At 42.6% G+C, this 25,219-nt stretch overlaps 1 protein-coding gene across 1 annotated transcript; it reads right to left on the reverse strand.

Annotated features, from left to right (window-relative positions):
* Nucleotides 1–743: 743 nt before the first annotated feature.
* On the reverse strand, nucleotides 744–9,872 carry LOC116354746 (uncharacterized). The gene is made up of 4 exons (XM_031795590.1): nucleotides 9,457–9,872; nucleotides 6,556–6,640; nucleotides 6,049–6,343; nucleotides 744–5,880 (listed from the first exon to the last, which is right to left on the reverse strand). Exons 1-4 carry the CDS (start codon nucleotides 9,720–9,722, stop codon nucleotides 5,810–5,812), a joined length of 717 nt encoding a protein of 238 aa, XP_031651450.1. The 5' UTR covers nucleotides 9,723–9,872; the 3' UTR covers nucleotides 744–5,809.
* Between the last annotated feature and the right edge of the window lie 15,347 nt (nucleotides 9,873–25,219).

Below are 25,219 nucleotides of genomic sequence, written 5' to 3' on the forward strand. Positions count from 1 at the left end.
AGTATTCAGACCCCTTCACTTCCACATTTTGTTACGTTACAGCCTTATTCTAAAATAAATTAAATACATTTTCATCATCAATCTACACACAATATCCCATAATGACAAACCATTTTTAGAATTTCTTGCAAATGTATAAAACATATCAAACTTACTTACATCAGTATTCAGACCCTTTGCTATGAGACTCGAAATTGAGCTCAGGTGCATCCTGTTTCCACTGATCATCCTTGAGATGTTTCTTCAACTTGATTAGAATCCACCTGTGGTCAATTCAATTGATTGGACATGATTTGGAAAGGCACACACCCGTCTATATAAGGTCTCACAGTTAACTGTGCATGTCAGAGCAAAAACCAAGCCATGAGGTCGAAGGAATTGTCCATAGAGCTCCGAGACAGGATTGTGTCAAGGCACAGATCTGGGGAAGGGTATGGGATGTTTTTCAGCTGCAGGGACTGGGAGACTAGTCAGAATTGAGAAAAGATGAACGGTGTAAAGTACAGAGAGATCCTAGATGAAAACCTGTTCCAGAGCGCTCAGGACCTCAGACTGGGGCGAAGGTTCACCTTCCAACAGGACAACGACCCTAAGTACTGTCATGAAGTTGGCCTGAGGGGGGAGGTTTATGACCCTCATAAATACCTTTCCCCTTTTTCCTCTCTCTACTCTACCGATGTGACTATTGAAGATCCCTTTGTTACTATTGACTATTGAAGAAAAAAAAGTGGGCTAGGAGAGGACGGACAGAGTATCCATTCTACCACACTCCAGTTCACCACTAGACAGTCTTCAGAGGACCAGAGATCCATGCTGGTCCACCCGGACTCCCATCTACGAACAATCTACCGGAGTGCAGCTCAGAATAAATATGTTTTTGCATTCTCCTTTTTCAAATGGGCGGTTCTTTAGAATGCATAAGATACTGTATTTACGATAGCATAGCTGCCTACGGCCCGGTAGAGACACAAAACCTTTTTTGCTCCTCAGTCTTCCCACTCTTTCACTCAAACACAACCCACTCTCTTTGTGTAACCAGCCGTCATATCTGTTCTGTCCGCTAGGGATGTTTTCCTTTATGACATAATTTGTAATCAATGTATGACACATTCTGTGTATATATAATTCTGTGTGATTATTTGGGTATTTAGTAAATACATAATTAAACCCAATTTTGTATTGCTGATTCAACTTGTTAGCCAGGGTTCGTGAAGATAACCAATCATTTACAACTTTCAGATGAGACTAAATAAAGTGACGATTAAATATTGACTGCTATGGAGGTAAAAGATTACCAGGTCTTTAAGAGTTTATTTGGAAGATAACAGCTCTATAAACATTATTTCATCGTGCCCCGACTTTCTAGTTAATTACATTAACCTGTTTAGCTTAATCAGGTAATATTAATTACAGAGAAATTATTTTATAGAATTGCATGTCATATCACTTAATCCGGCATAGCCAAAGACACGACAATACACAGCCAATGCAAGAGGGGCTTCGGAACAAGTCTCTGAATGTCCTTGAGTGGCCCAGCCAGAGCCCGGACTTGAACTTGATCGACATCTCTGGAGAGAACTGAAAATAGTTGTGCAGCGACGCTCCCCATTCAACCTGGCAGATCTTGAGAGGATCTGCAGAGAAGAATGGGAGAATCTTCCCAAATACATGTGTGCCAAGCTTGTAGCATCATACCCAAGAAGTGTCGAGGCTGTAATCGCTGCCAAAGGTCCTTCAATAAAGTCTTGAGTAAAGGGGTCTGAAACCTTTGCTTTGTCAGTCTGGGATGTTGTGTGTATTAAGGGGATTTTTTTTCATACATTTTCAAATAAGGATGTAACATAACAAAATATGGAAAAAGTGAAAAGATCTAAATGCTTTCCGAATGCAATATATATTGTAGCCCAGGCCTACTTCTAATCAGGTAGAAACGATTCTACTTTTCACAAACATTTGAAAGGTAAATTGAGTCGTGATGTACTGTATATATACTTTTGTGCATAGCTTATCATATTTTTTTCAAAAAGGTGTTTCCCCTGAGCTACATTGCTAATGTTAGCAGCAATTAGTGTCATCATTGTTAATTTACACAGCAAGCCTTACAGAATCCTTGTCTAACTACACTACTAAATCTGAATTTCGCAACTTTATTGTAAGTCCTTACGCTTATTACAGTACTGTTACATAAAAAAAAACGTGACATTGTTCATATTTACAATTTGTTGGGAGTCCAAAGCTATACACACATGTTGAGAATGATGACAGCACCTGTACTGCACATAAGTTTAATATATAGCTGTATCTCCATATTAAACTGCCAAAGGCAGACACAATAACTGTGTTGTTCCCTTTTGATATCAACAAGTACCTTCAGGGTTTGCATGTGTTTACTCTTGTGGGTGCCCTAGCCTAAGCAACCAACTAGCTTTAATGGTTAGCCGCCCTGAAAAATATGTGTACTGTCTAAATAAAGAAAACAATTCCATAACCATTTTTGGACAACTTAGAATGTTGCACACCGCGTTCAGCCAAAGCATAGTTTTCCAGTTTTTTTCCAGCAGCTTGCCATTAAAGTTGGTTAAGTAGGAAAATGATGCCTTTACAGCCTGAATGGTGGATGCTTTATGCATAAGTTGGTCCACGGATGGGCAGAAGTGTATTACCGGGAATGCACATCAATCCTAGACAATAGTGCAAATCTAGCAACCACTATCGGGTGCCCATAAAAGTGTGGTCTAGGCCCAGGTTTTCCTAACTCGGTCCCCCCCGGGTGCACTTTAGTTTTTTTCCCTAGCAGTACACAGCTGATTCAAATAACCAACTCATTATAAAGCTTTGATTATTTGAATCAGCTGTGTAGTCAGTGGTGTAAAGTACTTAAGTAGTACTTTAAAGTATTTTACCTAAGTTTTTGGGGGTCAGTACTTTACTTTACTATTTATACTTTTGCTTTTACTTCATTACATTCCTGAAGAAAATAATGTATTTTTTACTCCATACACTTTCCCTGACACCCAAAATTATATTTTGATTGGCTAGCAGGACAGGAAAATTGTCAAATTCATGCACTTATCAAGAGAACATCCCCGGTCATCCCTATTGCCTCTGATCTGTTGGACTCACTAAACACAAATGCTTTGTTTGTAAATTATGTCTGAGTATTGAAGTGTGCCCCTTGCTATCTGTAAAAAAAAATATTTAAAAAAGGAAAAAAATGAAAATGGTGCATCTGGTTTGCTTTAATATAAGCCCTTTGAAATGATTTATACTTTTACTTTTAATACTCAAGTATATTTTAGCAATTACATTTACTTTTGATACTTAAGTACATTTAAAACCAAATACTTTTAGACTTTTACTCAAGTAGAATTTTACTGGACTTTCACTTTTACTTTAGTAATTTTCTATTAAGGTATCTTTACTTTTACTCAAGTATGACATTTGGGTACTTTTTCCACCACTGTGTGTAGTGCTAGGGCAAATTCCAAAACGTGCACCCGAGGGGTGCCCAGGACTGAATTTTGGAAACCCTGGTCTATGGGTATTCAACTCTTACCCTATGAGGTCCGGAGCCTGCTGGTTTTCTATTCTACCTGATAATTAATTGAACCCACCTGGTGTTCCAGGTCTAAATCAGCCAGTGATTAGAGGGGAACAATTTTTAAAAAGCAGTGGAACTGGCTTTGAGGTCCAGAGTTTAGTTTGAAAGGTTTAGGCCAGGGATGGGTAACTCCAGTCCTCGGGGCCTGGAGTGGTGTCACACTTTATCCGCATCCCTCGCAAACACAGCCGATTAAACTAATTTCATTCTAAACTGAAGAACATAATTCATTAATTGATTAGTTAATTATTGGAGTCACGTGTGCTAGCTGGGGCTGGCCCAAAATTGTGACACCAATCAGGCCCCTGAAGACTGGAGTTGCCCATTCTTGGTTTAGGCCAACACTGATAAATCTATCGCTTGTGGGAAAGCCCACAGCCAGGTTGGTATGTCTAACCCTTATGGGTGGAGTGCCATATCCCCTAACCTGGCTGACAACTCTTTGGACCACGTGGGGTGGCGTACCAGGCTACATATTAGAGGTCGACCGATTGCCTTTATTTAACTAGGCAAGTCAATTAAGAGCACATTCTTATTTTCAATGACGGCCTAGGAACAGTGGGTTAACTGCCTTGTTCAGGGGCAGAATGACAGATTTTCACCTTGTCAGCTTGGGTGATCCAATCTTGCAACCTTACAGTTAACTAGTCCAGCGCTATAACGACGTGCCTCTCTCTCGTTACATTCCACAAGGTGACTGCCGGTTACGCGAATGCAGTAAGCCAAGGTAAGTTGCTAGCTAGCATTAAACTTATCTTATAAAAAACAATCAATCATAATCACTAGTCAACACATGGTTGATGATATTACTAGATATTATCTAGCGTGTCCTGCGTTGCATATAATCTGACTGAGCATACAAGTATCTAAGTATCTGACTGAGCGGTGGTAGGCAGAAGCAGGCACGTCAACATTCATTCAAACAGCACTTTTGTGCGTTTTGCCAGCAGCTCTTTTTTGTGCGTCAAGCATTGCGCTGTTTATGACTTCAAGCCTATCAACTCCCGAGATGAGGCTGGTGTAACTGAAGTGAAATGGCTGGCTAGTTAGCGCGCGGTAATAGCGTTTCAAACGTCACTCGCTCTGAGCCTTCTAGTAGTTGTTCCCCTTGCTCTGCATGAGTAACGCTGCTTCGATGGTGGCTGTTGTCGCTGTGTTCCTGGTTCGAGCCCAGGGAGGAGCGAGGAGAGGGACGGAAGCTATACTGTTACACTGGCAATACTAAAGTGCCTATAAGAACATCCAATAGTCAAAGGTTAATGAAATACAAATGGTATAGAGGGAAATAGTGCTATAATTCCTATAATAACTACAACTTAAAACTTCTTACCTGGGAATATTGAAGACCCATGTTAAAAGGAACCACCAGCTTTCATATGTTCTCATGTTCTGAGCAAGGTACTTAAATGTTAGCTTTCTTACATAGCACATATTGCACTTTTACTTTCTTCTCCAACACTTTGTTTTTGCATTATTTAAACCAAATTGAACATGTTTCATTATTTATTTGAAGTTAAATTCATTTTATTGATGTATTATATATTAAGTTAAAATAAGTGTTCATTCAGTATTGTTGTAATTGTCATTATTACGAATAAAAAAAATTGGCAGATTAATCGGTATCTGCTTTTTTGGTCCTCCAATAATTGGTATCGGTGTTGATAAATCATAATCGGTCGACCACTACTACATATCCCTTGGCAATCACATAATTTAAACAATGCAATAAACATATGTAAACATTATACAATTACTAACTCTAGTATGGACTACAATGTACTCCAAAACCACTGTTGGGCCCTTGGAAATAGGGGAAAATAATAAATTAAGTAATGACTTCATGAAAAAATGACAAATGTCAGCAAAGTGTTATTTCCTTCTTTCCACAGATGAGTGTTAGTACTTTTCTTAAAATAAGCACTATTGATAGATAGTGTTAGATATTCTTCTTCACACAACTCCTTCAGATAACCCTTCTCTCTCAGAGCTGTCCTTGGTTTTATTTATGACATTTTGCATGGAACATTACACTACTGCCTAACTTAATCTTCAACGTTATGTAAATAAGTTATCTCCTTTCATTGTTGGACAATATTTGAACTGTGGTACCATTCTGTCCAGGAATCTGTTTCCTATTGACCTGTGACCCATGGTCTGTGAGTGGTTTCCTCGGGAAGATAGCAGGGGTTTAGGGGTGAGGTTGGTGACTCAGTTCAGGGCAGGTGAGCTGCTAGGTGGTAGAATAGGTGTTTCATCCCTGAACGCATCTGACTGGAGGTCTGTAAGACAGACATAATAATACATTATCAGAGAGTTAGAAAGAATGACTGATGATCCTATTGGTCTTTCATCTACGCAAGCAAAGAAGCATGGATTAAAGTAAGAGAGTCTGAAAAAAGAAAGAGAACAAGCATTTATAGAGAGATACAGAGATACACACAACATACCAATGAGTGATGTGTTCTGCTGGTGGTTGATGACAACAGACTTCTCTTCCTCCTCCTCTCCCCAGTCTGCAATGTTGGCTGGGGGGATACACTGCTCCAGGAACAGATCATCCTCCTCAGAACAGAATTCCATGTCTTCCGGGGGCCACCGTAACTCGCCACTCTCCACTTCGCTCATGTCCGTGGGCTCCACCATGATGGAGGGAAGCCGCTCCTTCTCTGAGGGACTGAACTGCTGCAGGTGATTGGGAGAGCCTTCTGGACTCAGAGACACCTCCACTGGTTCTGGGAAGATCTGGAGGCAGAGGGAGGGTCCACAGGTGGGTGATTGAATGTAGGCTGACATGGATGGTGACATTAATTCACTAGTATAGACACCTGTATTATAAACCTTATTAGAAGACCCATCATAATCTATTGATTAGCATGCCATTTATTAATGGTATTTGGAACGAGAAACATATATGTGATATTGAACATAGATGCAGAGGTTGGGTGGATATGTACCTGGAAAGGTAACCTGTTCTCATTATTCCTCTGCGGTGACATCTCGCCCATCGATGACTCCTGGGCACCAAGCGCCTCCATCCCTCTGTGTGTAAAAGATAGTTCTGCTAACTGATATCACACACAAAGTATATACTGTACAAAGCCACTGGGATGAACTACAGGAAAGCAGTACACTTAGACAGAAACACATTCACACTCAGCATTGATGCAACACTTTACATGGCTTAGTAGACAGAAACAAAAAGACACATCTTACTCATACTACACTGTACACATACACAATTCTGCATGCACAAGTGTCTCAGAAGGAATATATGCTATTGAGCTACACAAAACCTTGGATCAGGTGGTATTGATGTAACCCTTGTTAGTGCTGGCAATCCTGGCACCAGAGTAGACCCTAGATTGGAATATGTTCCGGGATTCTTCCTATGGCATTGAGCAGTACACCACATCAATCATTGGCTTCATCAATAAGTGCATCGATGACGTTGTCCCCAGAGTGACCTGGGGATAACCCCAACCAGAATCCATGGATTACAGGCAACATCCACACTGAGATAAAGGCTAGAGCTGCCGCTTTCAAAGAGCGGGACTCTAACCCGGAAGCTTATAAGAAATCCTGCTATGCCCTCCAACGAACCATCAAACAGGCAAAGTGTCAATACAGGACTAAGATCGAATCGTACTACACTGGCTGTGTAGTACTACACGGATGTGGCAGGGCTTGAAAACCATTACAGACTACAAAATGAAAAAACCGTGAGCTGCCCAGTGACACGAGCCTACCAGACAAGCTAAACTACTTCTATGCTAGCTTCGAGGCAAATAAGATTGAAACATGCATGAGAGCACCAGCTGTTCCAAATGACTGTGTGATCACGCTCTCCACAGCCGATGTAAGACCTTTAAACAGGTCAACATTCACAAGGCCGCAGGGCCAGACGGATTACCAGGACGTGTACTGCGAGCATGTGCTGACCTAGACACACTCCAATTTGCATACCACCCTAACAAATCCACAGATGATGCAATCTCTATTGCACTCCACACCGCCCTTTCCCACCTGGACAAAATCAACACCTATGTGAAAATGCTATTCATGGACTACAGCTTAGCATTCAACACCATAATTCCCTCAAAGCTAATAAATAAGCCAAGGACCCTGGTACTAAACACCTCCCTCTGCAACTGGATCCTGGACTTCCTGATGGGCTGCCCCCAGGTGGTAAGGGTAGGTAACAACACATCAGCCATGCTGATCCTCAACACAGGGGCCCGTGATCAGTTCCCTCCTGTACTCCCTGTTCACTCATGACTGCACAGCCAGGCACGACTCCAACACCATCATTAAGTTTGCCAATGACACAGTGGTAGGACTGATCACCGAATACGACGAGACAGCCTACAGAGAGGAGGTCAGATACCTGACCGTGTGGTGCCAGGACAACAACCTCTCCCTCTAAGTGTTCAAGACAAAGGAGATGATCATGGACTACAGGAAATCGACGGGGCTGTAGTGGAGCAGGTTGAGAGCTTCAAGTTCCTTGGTGTCCACATCACCAACAAAATAACATGGTCCAAGCACACCAAGACAGTCGTGAAGAGGGCAAGACAAAACCTATTCCCCCTGAAAAGATTTGGCATGGGTACTCAGATCCTCAAAAGGTTCTAAAGCTGCACCATCGAGAGCATCCTGACTGGTTGCATCACAGTCCCTCATGCCCATGAATGCAGGCCATATTGCATCACTTTGAAACAGGCCCTTCATTGGTCAGAGGGGTCAGTGCTATAGCTGGGTGGCTGGGACTGGTCTGTGAGGTAGCAGAGTGAATCCCAGTTGTGGTGAGCCTAATCACCATGTTCACATGGCCCCTCAACCCACACAGTCATGCATGTGCGCGCACACACACACAAACACACACATTTAGCACTGAGCTTCAGATTAGATTGCTTATGGATTTTATCATATAAAAATGTAATATGTCCTTGTCCATCTTTTTGTTTTTCATTATGTGATGTATTGGCAGAATGTGGTCATCATATCGCTGCGTCCAAAGCCAAGCCTCCATGCTAAAATGGAGAAACGTAGTTTCCCATTCACTGTATGAGCCAGAGTTATTTCCACTTTAAATCTGTTTATGTTTTCCAGAAAAGCCCCCCGAGGATTAAGAGGAACTGAAGTTCTGTCTCCCCATTCTCACCGCTCCTCCCAGTGAAAGTCTGGTATTATGGCCTTCTGTCACAGTGGCCATCACTCACTCCTGTTGACATGCCTTTCGTTTTAATGAGGCTGGGCTGTAAGAGTCTCAAAGCGGCAGAACAACTGTGTAAACCACTTTTAAATTTTTATCCAGTTTTCTGTGAAATTGGTTTCAGCTTAAAAAATATCATGTTTTTGACCCAATTTATTTTATCATATGTTATTGACACAGTAACTGTGCTGTGTGCATGGATAAGCTGTTTGTGTGTCATCTGTGATGGAAAATGTTCAGCTGGCTAAGCCTAGATGTAATCTCCTCCCTCACTCCTGAACATTCCTCTGCCAGCCTGTCAGTAAGAAGCTAACATGGTCACTCACTTCATGGTAGCGCAGGAGGATTGTGGGCAGGAAACGGGGACAAATCACAATGTGTAAACTGATGACAGACCACAGATAACACAAATATGTTCAGCTCCACCACTGATTCACTCACCCATACACCAATTTGACTCTCTACTTCCCCAAACCCACACTTTCTTTACACTTTGCCACTGGTGCTTTCTTAGTATAATTTCTACACTCTACTATGAGGTCCTGACACAGGTCAACATCTCCATAACAGTCATTATTAATTGTAACTAGAGCATCACTGCACACCTGTGTGATCCACACACACAATCAGAGAGGAGTCTTACCCTTCTGTGGTCAGGCAGAAGTCCTCCCCATCCTGGCAGACCTCCACGCCTTCCAAGGTGGTCACTCCCATGGTGGGCATAGGGGGCCGAGGAGGGGGTGCAGACGGAGGGGAGCAGCTCCTACAGCACTCTCCCTCCGCTGGCCCCTCAGGCGAGCAGCTGGTCTCCAGGGTGACGCCTGGATGGGCTGTGACGGGGTCCACGTGGGAGGGGATCTGAGGGTGGAGACTGTGATCTGTAAGGTCGCTCCTTCTGTGGGTCAACATGGGACTGACATAAAAAATAAACGTGGTCCACTAGTCCACAGCCTCTGGGCTTCTCTGTCTACCAGCTTCCCCCTCTCTGTCTCTCTCTCTCCCTCCCCCTCTACCTCTCTTTTTCTCTCTCCCCCCTCTCTCTACGGATAGGGCTTTGTAGAAGTGGGATTGTGGGATTAGCGTCTCATTTGATTATGGATGTTGGGTGGGTGACATCAGCCTGTCCCTCTGCCAAGTGGACACACAGTGCAGGAAATCTGTGGAACATGAAACATGCACACCATCCAGTGGCGTGCACTGTTACATTGGCTCTGTAAGTCTGCCGAGGAGACGTTTCACTCCTTCAGTCAAGACTAAGCAGGCTGTGCCCCCACCAGCTCTCTCTCTCTCTCTCTATTTCTCTGTCTCTCTCTCCTGGTGTGTGCTGTCACTCTCGTCAGAGTGGATTTGGACAATTCAAGGGAATTAGCCTTGGGATCAAAGTCTCAGGGGTGTGGTGGAGATATATATAGCAGCAGGCAGCAGGAAAGCCATGTCCACTCAAACGCAGCATCAGTCACTGTAATATCCATAGTACACATCCTGTGGTTCAAGCAGAGAGACGACCGGCCACTGCCAGTCAACCTGTTTAATGGCCTCACTGATTGATTTTCCACTCATGCACCTGTGCCGAAGCCACTGATTGATATGTTAACGCTTAATAGTATTAACCTTGTTCCATGATTGATTTATCTCTGTGATCTATAGGACCTCATCTTATTCACGTCAATGGTTCTGTTATTTTATTAGGATCCTAGCTGATGCAAAAGCAGTAGCTACTCCTTCTGGGGTCCACACATAACATGAAGGATGACATAATACAGAGTAATTAGAGACAAGAACAGCTCAGCTGTGTATGTCGATGTCACAACAAGTACTGACAGTTTGGTATGACTCATATGAACTGGTTCCCCAGGGATTGCATCTATAGCAATCCCAATTTCTCTGATGTAAGCCCTCCCGATGGTCACAATCAAAATGATGATGTCAAGCCTCTGACACAGATGTGTTGAGATATGACACGAGAGATCATGAGCCATGAGGTTATGCAGTCGGAATGGTATCTACGAAGATGATTTTCTGTACCGTCTATGTGATATCTACACAGTCACCATAGTGGAGAGGACCTGCCATGTCCTAATGTTGACCGGTTTATTAGTGTCAGAACAAACTAGCGCCACCTGTCTGCATCAATGTGTTCCTCACCCCTTTGTAGACACCTGCTATACTCATTTTACAACTAGAGGACAAAGCAAATTGTCCCATCCTCTAAGATTGATGTCTAAAAACCTGTTTTGGCTTTGTCATTATGGGATATAATGTGTAGATTGATGAGGAAACATTTTCTAAAATACATTTTAGAATAAGGCTGTAACGTAACAAAATGTGGAAATATTTAAGGGGTCTGAATACTTTCCGGACGCACTGGAAAGAATATACATACACAGTGCATATAATTTGGGTGGCAGAGTAGCCTAGTGGTTAGAGCGTTGGACTAGTTACCGGGAGGTTGGAAGATCAAATCCCCGAGCTGAAAAAAAAAGATATGTCATTCTGCCCCTTAACAAGGCAGTTACACCACTGTTCCTAGGCCGTCATTGAAAATAAGAATTTGTAATTGTGTCTCACAGTATATGATCACACATTTTGGTACTTGTTTTTCTTACGTTAACATGCACTATTGTTTATGTTCAAACAAATAGAGAAATGAGCAAAGAGCAGGATGAGGCAGAGGTGAAATTTGAGGAGGCACTTTGAGAACACTGCATTACAATTTCAACATGAAAACAGCATTACAATTTCAACATGAAGCTCGCTGTAAGTGATATTTCTTCACATTTCCCCAGTGTATTTTTAGGGCAGTTGAATTGTGAGTACATACCACGATGTTGTTGTGTTGTAATTTTAATCACAGACAGATTCCCATTCTGTGTTTGATTTTAATAAATACTTTAGGATCAGAAGGAGCGAGCTGCAAAGCGACAGTCACCTGCTCCTGCCACTGGCCTTGCCCCTGTCCAATGGATAGAGAGGGACAGCAAAGGAAACATAATTCACCAAAGACCCAGACATAAAAGGTGTAACAGTAGATTTCCTCCTCATCGTCTGAAGAGGTGTAGCAGGGATCGGACGAATATGCAGCGTGGTGAGTGTCCATGTTTTAATAGAAAAGACTGAACACTATGAAATACAAAAACAATAAAGTGAATATAAACGAACCAAAACAGTCCCGTGTGGCACTGACACAGGAAACAAACACCCACAAACCATCAGTGAAATCCAGGCTACCTAAGTATGATTCTCAATCAGAGACAACTAACGACACCTGCCTCTGATTGAGAACCATACTAGGCCGAAACAGAAACCAAACATAGAAACACTGCCCACCCCAACTCATGCCCTGACCATACTAGATAAAGACAAAACAAAGGAAATAAAAGGTCAGAACGTGACAAAAGGCCTAAGGCCTCAAGACATGGTAAGTGTTATGTACCTATTTAGTTGTGTGTCTGTTTACGCATGAAAAGTGTAACTATTTTTTCTAAATAGATAACATATGCCAGTCTTGGCTGCCTCATGTTAATTGTATATTATTGTCATCAAAGTCATGGACATGGACCTTCCCGGAAGAGGTGACCAAATTGCAGCTAATGGCGGGGATGAGTATCGCCCAAAATAGAGCTTTACCCTGGGCCATCTGACCCTAAAACAGGCTTTCTCCACCGGCCACCTCAGAAGTTTAACTTTTTTTTACACCTTTTTCGTGATATCCAATTGGTAGTTACAATCTTGTCTCATCGCTGCAACTCCCGTACAGACTCGGGAGAGGCAAAGGTCGAGAGCCATGCGTCCTACAAAACACGACCCCGCCAAGCCGCATTGCTTCTTGACACAATGCTCGCTTAACCCGGAAGCCAGCCGCACCAGTGTGTCGTTGGAAATTTCACACACATGGCGACCGTGTCGGCGTGCACTGCGCCTGGCCCACCAAAGGAGACGCTAGAGCGCGATGTGACAAAGACAACAAGGCTGGCCAAACCCTCCCCTAACCCGGCAGGGTAGCCTAGCGGTTAGAGCGTTGGACTAGTAACCGAAAGGTTACCCCGAGCTGACAAGGTACAAATCTGTCGTTCTGCCCCTGAACAGGCAGTTAACCCACTGTTCCTAGGCCGTCATTGAAAATAAGAATTTGTTCTTAACTGACTTGCCTAGTAAAATAAAGGTTAAAAAATAAATAATAATAAAAATAAATAAAAAATTTAAAACCCGGACGACGCTGGGCCAATTGTACGCTGTCTCATGGGTCTCCCGGTCGTGGCCGACTGCGACACAGCCTGAGATCAAACCAGGATCTCTTCAACCTCAGGAGGCACCTAAAACCCTCAAACTTTAACAGATGCAAAATTGAGAGCATCCTGTCGGGCTGTATCACGGCAACTGCACCACCCGCAACCACAGAGCTCTCCAGAGGGTGGTGCGGTCTGACCAACGCATCACCGGGGGCAAACAACCTGCCCTCCAGGACACCTACAGCACCCGATGTCACAGGAAGGCCAAAAAGATCAACATGGAAAACAACCACCCGAACCACTGCCTGTTCACCCTGATGTCATCCAGAAGGCGAGGTCAAACAGCTTCTATCTCAAGGCCATCAGACCGTAAAATAGCCATCACTAGCACAGAGGCTGCTGCACTATATACATAGACTTGAAATCATTACAAGTCACTTTAATAACATTTACATATGTTGCATTACTCATCTCATATGTACAGTTGAAGTCAGAAGTTTACATACACCTTAGCCAAATACATTTAAACTCATTTTTTTTTGCAATTCCTGACATTTAATCCGAGTAAGAATTCCATGTTTTAGGTCAGTTAGGATCACCACTCTAAGAATGTTAAATGTCAGAATAATAGTAGAGAGCATTATTTCTTTCAGCTTTTATTTCTTTCATCACATTCACAGTGGGTCAGAAGTTTACCTACACTCAATTAGTATTTGGTAGCATTGCCTTGAAATTGTTTAAATTGGGTCAAACATTTTGCGTAGCCTTCCACAAGCTTCCCATAATAAGTTGGGTGAATTTTGGCCCATTCCTCCGGACAGAGCTGGTGTAACTGAGTCAGGTTTGTAGTCCTCCTTGCAAATTTTCTATAGGATTGAGGTCAGGGCTTTGTGATGGCCACTCCAATACCTTGACTTTGTTGTCCTTACGCCATTTTACCACAACTTTGGAAGTATGCTTGTGGTCATTGTCCATTTGGAAGACACATTTGTGAACAAGCTTTAACTTCCAGACTGATGTCTTGAGATGTTGCTTCAAAATATCCACATAATTTTCCTGCCTCATGACGCCATCTATTTTGTGAAGTGCACCTGTCCCTCCTGCAGCAAAGCACCCCGACAACATGATGTTGCCACCCCCGTGCTTCACGGTTGGGATGGTGTTCTTCGGCTTGCAAGCCTCCCCCTTAATTCTCCAAACATAACGAAGATCGTTATGGCCAAACAGTTCTATTCTTGTTTCATCAGACCAGAAGATATTTCTCCAAAAAGTATGATCTTTGTCCACATAACCAGTTGCAAACCGTAGTCTGTCTTTTTTTATGGCGGTTTTGGAGCAGTGGCTTCTTTCTTGCTGAGCGGCCTTTCAGGTTATGTCGATATAAAACTCGTTTTACTGTGGATTTATATACTTTTGTACCTGTTTCCTCCAGCATCTTCATAAGGTCCTTTGTTGTTGTTCTGGGATTGATTTGCACTTTTCGCACCAAATACGTTCATCTCTAGGAGACAGAACGAGTCTCCTTCATGAGCGGTATGACGACTGCGTCTTCCCATGGCGTTCATACTTGCATACTATTGTTTGTACAGATGAACGCAGTACCTTCAGGCATTTCCCAAGGATGAACCAGACTTGGAGGTCTACAATAGTTTTTTCTGAGGCCTTGGCTGATTTCTTTTGATATTCCCATGATGTCAAGCAAATAGGCACTGAGTTTGAAAATAGGCCTTGAAATACATACACAGGTACACCTCCAATTGACTCAAATTGTGTCAATTAGCCTATCAGAAGCTTCTAAAGCCTTGACATCATTTTCAGGAATTTTCGAAGTAGTTTAAAGTCACAGTCAACTTAATGTATGTAAACTTCTGACCCACTGGACTTGTGATACAGTGAATTATAAGTAAAATAATCTGTCTGTAAACAATTGTTGGAAGAATTACTTATGTCATGCACAAAGTAGTTTTATAGTTTTTATTTATATTTATAGCTTGTTGACAAGAAATGTGTGCAGTTGTTGAAAAACAAGTTTTAATGACACCTAAGTGTATGTAAATGTCACGCCCTGACCGTAGAGATCCTTTTATTTTCTATGTTTGTTTGGTCAGGGTGTGACTCGGGTGGGAAAGTTTATGCTTTCTGATTCTTTGTTTTTGGCCGGGTAGGATTCTCAATCAGGGACAGCTGTCTATCATTGTCTCTGATTGGGAATCATACTTAGGCAGCCTGTGTTCCTTTTCTCATTTGTGGGTTGTTGTCTTCGTTTAATGCATGTATAGCCTTACGTAGCTTCACAGTCGTTTTTGTTGTTTTGTTGGCGATATTTAAAAATAAAGGAAAATGTACGCTCACCACGCTGCACCTTGGTCCGGTCATTTTCAAGACAACGTTCATGACAGTAAACTTCCGACTTCAACTGTATTCTATCCTATTCTACTGTATCTTAGTCTATGCCGCTGTGACATTGCTCGCGCAAATATTTGTTTTCATAATTACATTCCTTTATTTTATATTTGTTTGTATCGTGTGTAATTTTCTGAAATTCTTAGATATTACTTGTTAGATATTACTGCACTGTTTAAGCTAAAAACACACGTTTTTCGCTACACCCACAATAAAACTTGCTAAACACGTATGTGACAAATAAAATTTGATTTTGATCTGTAGTAACGCAGCTAGCACTGCATTAGATCACTGATACACTAGGGAGACATTTTGTTTGAACCCTAAACTGCCACACCTGATTTAATTAGTCGACTAATTGAACCATGTGTGCCAGTTAAGGGTTAAAACAAAAATGTTCAACATCTGGAGTGGCCCGAGGAGAGGTTTGGGAAACCCTGCCCTAAAGGAACTCCAAGGGAGATGCCAAGACTGAGATCTCCCTTGGGTAATTTCTTAACAGACTTATCAAGGCTAGGATCGTAACACTACTTCCTCGGTTCAGAAAACACAACCTGTGCTTCTCTATCTCAAATCCCTCATGCCTTAACAGGACATGCTTTTGACCCTCATACACTATCCTACTGCTCATCAGAGTAGCAAATGGTAGGAGGGGGTATTAACCAGAGGTGGACTTGAAGCCAGATCGCTTGACCCTAAGGAAATCATGCTAAACACAACAACCCAAAGAAGTAAGATCCTTATCAAGGCTAGAGTCATTCAACTTGTCAGGCAGCATATGACTACCTTGTTAGGACATTTCTAGCTTGTACCAAATGCAGTTGCAATATACTGACCAATTTTAGCTGGCTCACCGGCTTTCATTTCAATGTGGGATTAAATACAAAGTAGTGCTATAAAGCTTTCAAATCCTCAGACCAATTGACTGTAACCTAAGCCTCTGTCTTACATTCATGAACTCTTAGGTTTCATGTGTTGAAAACAAATACAACATGTTATATTAGTCCCAAAATAAGAAGAACCAAAGATAATTTGAATTAAAACCACATAGTTATGCACACGTAATTTAATGACATACCGTGGCTTGCGAAAGTATTCACCCTCCTTGGCATCTTTCCTTTTTGTTGCCTTACAATCTGGAATTAAAATGGATTTTTGGGGGGGTTGTGTCATTTGATTTACACAACATTTAAGACAAAAATAAGACAAAAAAACAGAAAAATTGAGCATGCATAACTATTCGCCCCCCCGAAATGCTTGTGCTTCTAGTTCCGACAATGCAGTAATAACCAACAAGTAATCTAGCTAACAATTCCAAAACTACTACCTTATAGACACAAGTGTAAGGGGATAAAGAATATGTACATAAGATATATGAATGAGTGATGGTACAGAGCGGCATAGGCAAGATACAGTAGATGGTATTGAGTGCAGTATATACATATGAGATGAGTATGTAAACAAAGTGGCATAGTTAAAGTGGCTAGTGATACATGTATTACATAAGGATGCAGTAGATGATATAGAGTACAGTATATACGTATACATATGAGATGAATAATGTAGGGTATGTAAACATTATATTAGGTAGCATTGTTTAAAGTGGCTAGTGATATATTTTACATAATTTCCCATCAATTCCCATTAGTAAAGTGGCTGGAGTTGAGTCAGTGTGTTGGCAGCAGCCACTCAATGTTAGTGGTGGCTGTTTAACAGTCTGATGGCCTTGAGATAGAAGCTGTTTTTCAGTCTCTCGGTCCCAGCTTTGATGCACCTGTACTGACCTCGCCTTCTGGATGATAGCGGGTTGAACAGGCAGTGGCTCAGGTGGTTGTTGTCCTTGATGATCTTTATGGCCTTCCTGTGACATCGGGTGGTGTAGGTGTCCTGGAGGGCAGGTAGTTTGCCCCCGGTGATGCGTTGTGCAGACTTCACTACCCTCTGGAGAGCCTTACGGTTGTGGGCGGAGCAGTTGCTGTACCAGGCGGTGATACAGCCCGACAGGATGCTCTCGATTGTGCATCTGTAGAAGTTTGTGAGTGCTTTTGGTGACAAGCCGAATTTCTTCAGCCTCCTGAGGTTGAAGAGGCGCTGCTGCGCCTTCTTCACGATGCTGTCTGTGTGGGTGGACCAATTCAATTTGTCTGTGATGTGTACGCCGAGGAACTTAAAACTTACTACCCTCTCCACTACTGTTCCATCGATGTGGATAGGGGGGTGTTCCCTCTGCTGTTTCCTGAAGTCCACAATCATCTCCTTAGTTTTGTTGACGTTGAGTGTGAGGTTATTTTCCTGACACCACACTCCGAGGGCCCTCACCTCCTCCCTGTAGGCCGTCTCGTCGTTGTTGGTAATCAAGCCTACCACTGTTGTGTCGTCCGCAAACTTGATGATTGAGTTGGAGGCGTGCGTGGCCACGCAGTCGTGGGTGAACAGGGAGTACAGGAGAGGGCTCAGAACGCACCCTTGTGGGGCCCCAGTGTTGAGGATCAGCGGGGTGGAGATGTTGTTGCCTACCCTCATCACCTGGGGGCGGCCCGTCAGGAAGTCCAGTACCAAGTTGTACAGGGCGGGGTCGGGACCCAGGGTCTCGAGCTTGATGACGAGCTTGGAGGGCACTATGGTGTTAAATGCTGAGCTGTAGTCGATGAACAGCATTCTCACAGGTATTCCTCTTGTCCAGATGGGTTAGGGCAGTGTGCAGTGTGGTTGAGATTGCATCGTCTGTGGACCTATTTGGGCGGTGAGCAAATTGGAGTGGGTCTAGGGTGTCAGGTAGGGTGGAGGTGATATGGTCCTTGACTAGTCTCTCAAAGCACTTCATGATGACAGAAGTGAGTGCTACGGGACGGTAGTCGTTTAGCTCAGTTACCTTAGCTTTCTTGGGAATAGGAACAATCGTGGCCCTCTTGAAGCATGTGGGAACAACAGACTGGGATAGGGATTGATTGAATATGTCCGTAAACACACCAGCCAGCTGGTCTGCGCATGCTCTGAGGGCGCGGCTGTGGATGCCGTCTGGGCCTGCAGCCTTGCGAGGGTTGACACGTTTAAATGTTTTCCTCACATCGGCTGCAGTGAAGGAGAGTCCACATCTTTTAGTTGCGGGCAGTGTCAGTGGCACTGTATTGTCCTCAAAGCGGGCAAAAAAGTTATTTAGTCTGCCTGGGAGCAGGACATCCTGGTCCGTGACGGTGCTGGTTTTCTTTTTGTAATCCGTGATTGACTGTAGACCCTGCCACCTACCTCTTGTGTCTGAGCCGTCGAATTGAGATTCTACTTTGTCTCTATACTGACGCTTAGCTTGTTTGATTGCCTTGCGGAGGGAATAGTTACATTGTTTGTATTCGGTCATGTTTCCTGTCACCTTGCCCTGATTAAAAGCAGTGGTTCGCGCTTTCAGTTTCACGTGAAACAGGTTTCCCCTCAAGAATTTTCCTGTATTTAGCGCCATCAATCATTCCTTCAATTCTGACCAGTTTCCCAGTCCCTGCTGATGAAAAACATCCCCCACAGCATGATTCTGCCCCCACCATGCTTCTGCCACCAGCATGGGATATGTTCTCAGGGTGATAAGTGTTGGGTTTGCGCCAGACATAGCATTTTTCTTTGATGGCCAAAAAGCTCCATTTTAGTCTCATCTGACCAGAGTACCTTCTTCCATATGTTTGGGGAGTGTCCCACATGCCTTTGGCAAACACCAAACATATTTGCTTATTTTTATCTTAAAGCAATGGCTTTTTTTCTGGCCACTATTCCATAAAGCCCAGCTCTGTGGAGTGTACTCCAATCTCCGCTGTGGAGCTTTGCATGTCCTTCAGGGTTATCTTAGGTCTCTTTGTTGCCTCTCTGATTAATGCCCTCCTTGCCTGGTCCATGAGTTTTGGTGGGCGGCCCTCTCTTGGCAGGTTTGATGTGGTGCCATATTCTTTCCATGTTTTAATAATGGATTTAATGGTGCTCCGTGGGATGTTCGAAGTTTCTGATATTTTTTTATTACCCAACCCTGATCTGTACTTCTCCACAATATTTTCCCTGACCTGTTTGGAGAGCTCCTTGGTCTTCATGGTGCCGCTTGCTTGGTGGTGCCCCTTGCTTAGTGGTGTTGCAGACTCTGGGGCCTTTCAGAACAGGTGTAAATATACTGAGATCATGTGACATATCATGTGACACTTAGATTGCACACAGATCGACTTTATTTAACTAATTATGTGGCCTCTGAATGTAATTGGTTGCACCAGATCTTATTTAGGGGCTTCATAGCAAAGGGGGAATACAAATGCACACACCACTTTCCGTTTACACTTTTTAGAAGGTTTTTAAAACAGGTTATCATTTCACTTCACCAATTTGGACTATTTTGTGTATGTCCATTGCATGAAATCCAAATAAAAATCCATTTAAATTACAGGTTGCAACGCAACAAAATAGGAAAAATGCCCAAAACGCCAAAAACACCAACATAGGAAAAACGCCACTGTAAAGCAGGGGTTGGCAACCTTTTGTGTGGAGTGCCAATTTACAATTTATCCTACCATCCAGCCTGCATCACATCCGGCCGTGATTGGGAGTCCCATAGGGACGTGCACAATTGGCCCAGCATCGTCCAGACTTGGCCGAGAGTAGGCCGTCATTGTAAATAAGAATTTGTTCTGAACTGACTTGTCTAGTTACATAAATTTATTAAAATTAAATGTAAAATCAAAAAATATATAATGATCTGCGCGCCAATTATGATTTTCATATGTGCATTACAACTAATTGCCCACAAACGGAAGAATTCAATAACTCGCTAAACAGAGGCGATTTCCATTAGCACCACCGATCTTGTGACACGGATTCTCTTGGTGAATGACACAGAGACATTTATCCCAGCAGTGGCCAATCTTATCTTCAATCAGCTATACGAATCCTTTATGTTTCCCCACCACAGCGGGGGCACGGTCAGTTGTGATAGCGAATATGTTTTTAATATCGACACCTCTCTCCTCAAAATGATCTGTGAAGGCTTTTGCTACATCTTCTCCTTCAGTAATACCATGCATGGGTTTTAGAGAAAACAGCTCCTCACGTACCTGCTCTGAGTCACAGTATCTTCCAACAACTGCCAGATGTGGAATGTCATTCACATCCTCACTCTCATCAAGAGCCACACTAAACACACTAAACACAGGTGCATATTCGGCTTGTCACCAAAGGCACTCACCAAAAGCACTCACAAACTTCTACAGATGCACAATCGAGAGCATCCTGGCGGGCTGTATCACCGCCTGGTATGGCAACTGCACCGCCCTCAACCGTAAGGCTCTCCAGAGGGTAGTGAGGTCTGCACAACGCATCACCGGGGGCAAACTACCTGCCCTCCAGGACACCTACACCACCCGATGCTACAGGAAGGCCATAAAGATCATCAAGGACATCAACCACCCGAGCCACTGCCTGTTCACCCCGCTGTCATCCAGAAGGCGAGGTCAGTACAGGTGCATCAAAGCTGGGACCGAGAGACTGAAAAACAGCTTCTATCTCAAGGCCATCAGACTGTTAAACAGCCACCACTAACATTGAGTGGCTACTGCCAACACACTGTCAATGCCACTGACTCTACTCCAGCCACTTTAATCATGGGAATTGATGGGAAATGATGTAAATATATCACTAGCCACTTTAAACAATGCTACCTTATATAATGTTACTTACCCTACATTATTCATCTCATATGCATACGTAGATACTGTACTCTATATCATCGACTGCATCCTTATGTAATACATGTATCACTAGCCACTATGCCACTTTGTTTACATACTCATCTCATTTGTATATACTGTACTCGATACCATCTACTGTATCTTGCCTATGCTCCTCTGTACCATCACTCATTCATATATCCTTATGTACATATTCTTTATCCCCTTACACTGTGTATAAGACAGTAGTTTTGGAATTGTTAGTTAGATTACTTGTTGGTTATTACTGCATTGTCGGAACTAGAAGCACAAGCATTTCGCTACACTCGCATTAACATCTGCTAACCATGTGTATGTGACAAATAAAATTTAACGCTAGTTTGCTGCGCCTTTACATTTTCAACCATCTCGGTAACGCACCTTTCAACAGTTCTGGCAGACACATGTCTTTTATCTTTGAGATGATTGTGTCTTTGTTAGGCCATCCATCAAATAAAGCCTGCGAACTACTGAGGAAAGCCTCCTTGATATATTCCCCATTAGTAAATGGTTTTCGATGTTTAGCAATGCACTGTGCAACTTTATAGCTCCCCTCTGTATCTTGATTTTTGACTGCATGTAGAATTCTAAACACACTGCTTTGTTTTTCATATCTGGGCACGCCACTAGATTCCTGCAGTTTTGTCTACCTCGTCCTTTAAGTTTTTCTCATGTCTCGTTTCAAAATAATGCCGTACGCGGACATCTGCCTTATTTTTCTTAGCTGATGACATTTTCCACCCTGAACTTTTTTTAAATAACGTGCTTGCTAACTGCTAGCCATGTGAAAACGACTCTCTCATCTACAGCGCTGCCTTGGTTTTGAATTTGGCGGTAGAGGCGAGGCTGAACTAATAAAATGAAACTGCTGCAAAATCATGTAACCCCATTGGCTAATCAGGATTGACATACCTTGGGAACTACAATGTTGCAGTGAATACCAATGCAATTTCGAAACCAATACATGCTATTTCAATTATTTTCTCCAGTTTATAAGAAATAATCAACTGGAAAAATAAGTGACATAATATACCTCCAGCCAAGGCTTAGCACGCCACGGCAAAAAATATATTTGTATTTTTTTTTCGGGGGAGGGGGGGTGCCCTCACGTGCCAACGCTGGCACTCGTGCCTTAGGTTGCCGACCCCTGACATGCAGTATATATCTAATATAATTACATACAGTATATCATAATTCTATCTGTCATAGTGGATCTCTTTACCCAAAAAGCACAGTTATACTACTGCCTTTAAGTTGTATTGATGAAGAAATATAACTCCATTTTTATTTAATAGTTTCCAGTACCAGTACCCATCCTCTCGCAGTACACATGCTCCTGCACTTATCCCCACAAGATACAGGTACAGTATGCTAGAATGCTGAAGCAAATGCCTAACCATCCTTAACATTTGTTAATATAGCCAAGCTATTCTTTTCATTAATTCTGTCATATTATTTGAATTTGTCTTTATCTCCACAAGACTCCCTGGTGCAGGACCTACAGGAGCTGATGGGGAGTTTCACGGGGCCAGATTATCATGTAACCCCAAAGGTTGTGCGATGCAGAGATTTGCCTGCCCAGGCATCTTCTCTGTGCTGCATGTGACATAGCCACCCATAGCACCAAGGTTTTGCACGACAAGGAGTCTCTGTTTGAAGGGTCATTTCGCCCCTTGTCCTCAATCACCGTAATTCATCAGGATGATTAGGGGTCCCTTAACTTCCAAGAGCTGAAGGTGTGTGTTTATTGTTTAGGTGTTTCAAATTAAATCTGATCGCAACTCCTGCAATACCAATGTTTTAGTCATGCTGCACAATTTTCAATGCATCAGCATTTACAGTCCAAATATATAGAACAATTTGGTATCACATTTTGGTTTCTAGTTTATCTTTTTCCCATGGCTGTGCAACAGCTTTATGGTTGTTTAAAGAATGTAATTCATCGCTTCCTAATAATTACTCCTGACTCAGGGCACTACAACCTGTCCCATCCTGCTCTGAACTGCTCCGGATATCTGAGACATTGGACAGTAGGGCTGGACGAAGTTGTAAAGAGTGGCCACTGGCCAGCTACCGTGACTCACCAGACCATCTTCACAATGGACCTCTTCAAGTCCTTTGAAGACATGAAGAACAAAGCCCTTTGGCAGGGTAAGTGTATATCCTCATCAAAATAGAATTTTTATGTATTAGGGGTTAATATTTGTTCATATTTGTACCTAATATAAAATGTGCCCCTTACTTATACCTCTGTTTGTTTTGCATGTTATTAGAGTGGAAAGATATGTTGGGACACATTCCAGAAGGCATTCCTCGATTGGACGTATGGGCGGTTTGAAATAAACCAGCTTTTTGGAAGCGATCTACTCCATTTTCCTGCCTGCTCACAGGAGATGCATGCTGTATCAGTGGATGGGAATCGCAAGCAATACCGCTTCCACAAAGCTTCAGGGTTTGTACTACCTTCTTATGTGTTGATGTTTTGTTCAGGTTATAAATATACCTTCTTAAATTTCATGCTGGTCTTCTTTTTGCTGTGAAGTATATTTTTGTGATGTTAAATTGCAGATGGTCTATTGCAGATTGTAAACTAGAATGTCATTTTCCCCCCCAAAAAAATAGTTGGACAGTAATTTGTCTTTTTGCTGTATCCAATCCCCTCTGAGACACACACACACACACACACAAACACACACACACACACACACACACACACAGAGAGGTTGGAGAAACACGGTCAGATGTCTGGGATTTGAACAAGCAACCCACCTCTCTAACCTCTAGGCTACTTGCCATACCTCAATGTTTTGGTTTGATGTATAATTTTGTCATGTAATCTTGCAGTCTCACTTTCTATTTTGTGTTGAGAAGGGCTTATACTATTTTTAAGTTTCTATTTAACCTTTATTTAACTAGGAATGTCTTATGGTGTCTTCCAGGCGAAAGACGATGATGTAATCCTTCATCAAACATGTCCATACAAAGACCAACCATGTAATTATTCTCACAGCTTCTATAACATAGCTTTAATGTCACCCAGTTTAGATGTTGTTTGTTTTCAGTTAATCTCGGCACTTCACAGTGATTTTCATGTTGTATACGCCAGGCAAAGGAGTGTGTGGCACGTCAGACTGGACAGCGGCCAAAGAGACGTCAGGAAAATCATCTGCCAAAGTAGATGAGGAGGTCATTGAGATAGCAGTTTGCCGACACGGTGTGCTCCTCAAGGCCCTCAACATGTACAGAGGTAAGATATACTGTATGCCTACGCAATGTACTTGCAGAAGGAGTTGTCTTCTCCTGGCATGGTGGGCTTTTTCTGCTGCGATGTAGCATGCAAATACTGGCCATATTTGCAGAAAGTTGTGCAGGCATGCCCAGAGTCGGGGGAGCTTCTAAAAATGCACCCTCTCCTATCTGTTATCCATCAATCAATCAAATGTATTTATAAAGCCCTTCTTATGTCAGCTGTTGTCACAAAGTGCTGTACAGAAACCCAGCCTAAAACCCCAAACAGCAAGTAATGCAGATGTAGAAGCACAGTGGCTAGGAAAAACTCCCTAGAAAGGCCAGAACCTAGGAAGAAACCTAGAAAGGAACCAGGCTATGAGGGGTGGCCAGGTGGGTGGAGATTATAACAGAACATGGCCAAGATGTTCACATTTTCATAGATGACCAGCAGGGTCAAATAATATTATGCATGCGAAGGCGCATGAATGGGCTTGTGAGGTAATTGTTTTCCTTCATGACGGTCTTTGTGTTATGTAGAAAGGATACTGTAATGCTTTTTAAAATAATAGAATGAATGTATCATTAAAATATGTATATATTTGTTCATTTTGGCATTATATTATAGTCGAGCAGGTGAGTTGTTTTATAATCAGAGCTGCTGTCACGACAAAGTACATGTCCAAGGCTGATAAGTGTATTATTATAACATAACTAATGCTGAAGAAGGTTAAGGATTGCAACATAATTCCCTTAATAATGTTTAACTATTAAGTGGTCTTCATATTTTAGCTCCAGCACACTTCAATTAAGAAGATCA

Source organism: Oncorhynchus kisutch, linkage group LG18, assembly GCF_002021735.2.
Source record: "Oncorhynchus kisutch isolate 150728-3 linkage group LG18, Okis_V2, whole genome shotgun sequence".
Classification (NCBI taxonomy): Eukaryota; Metazoa; Chordata; class Actinopteri; order Salmoniformes; family Salmonidae; genus Oncorhynchus; species Oncorhynchus kisutch.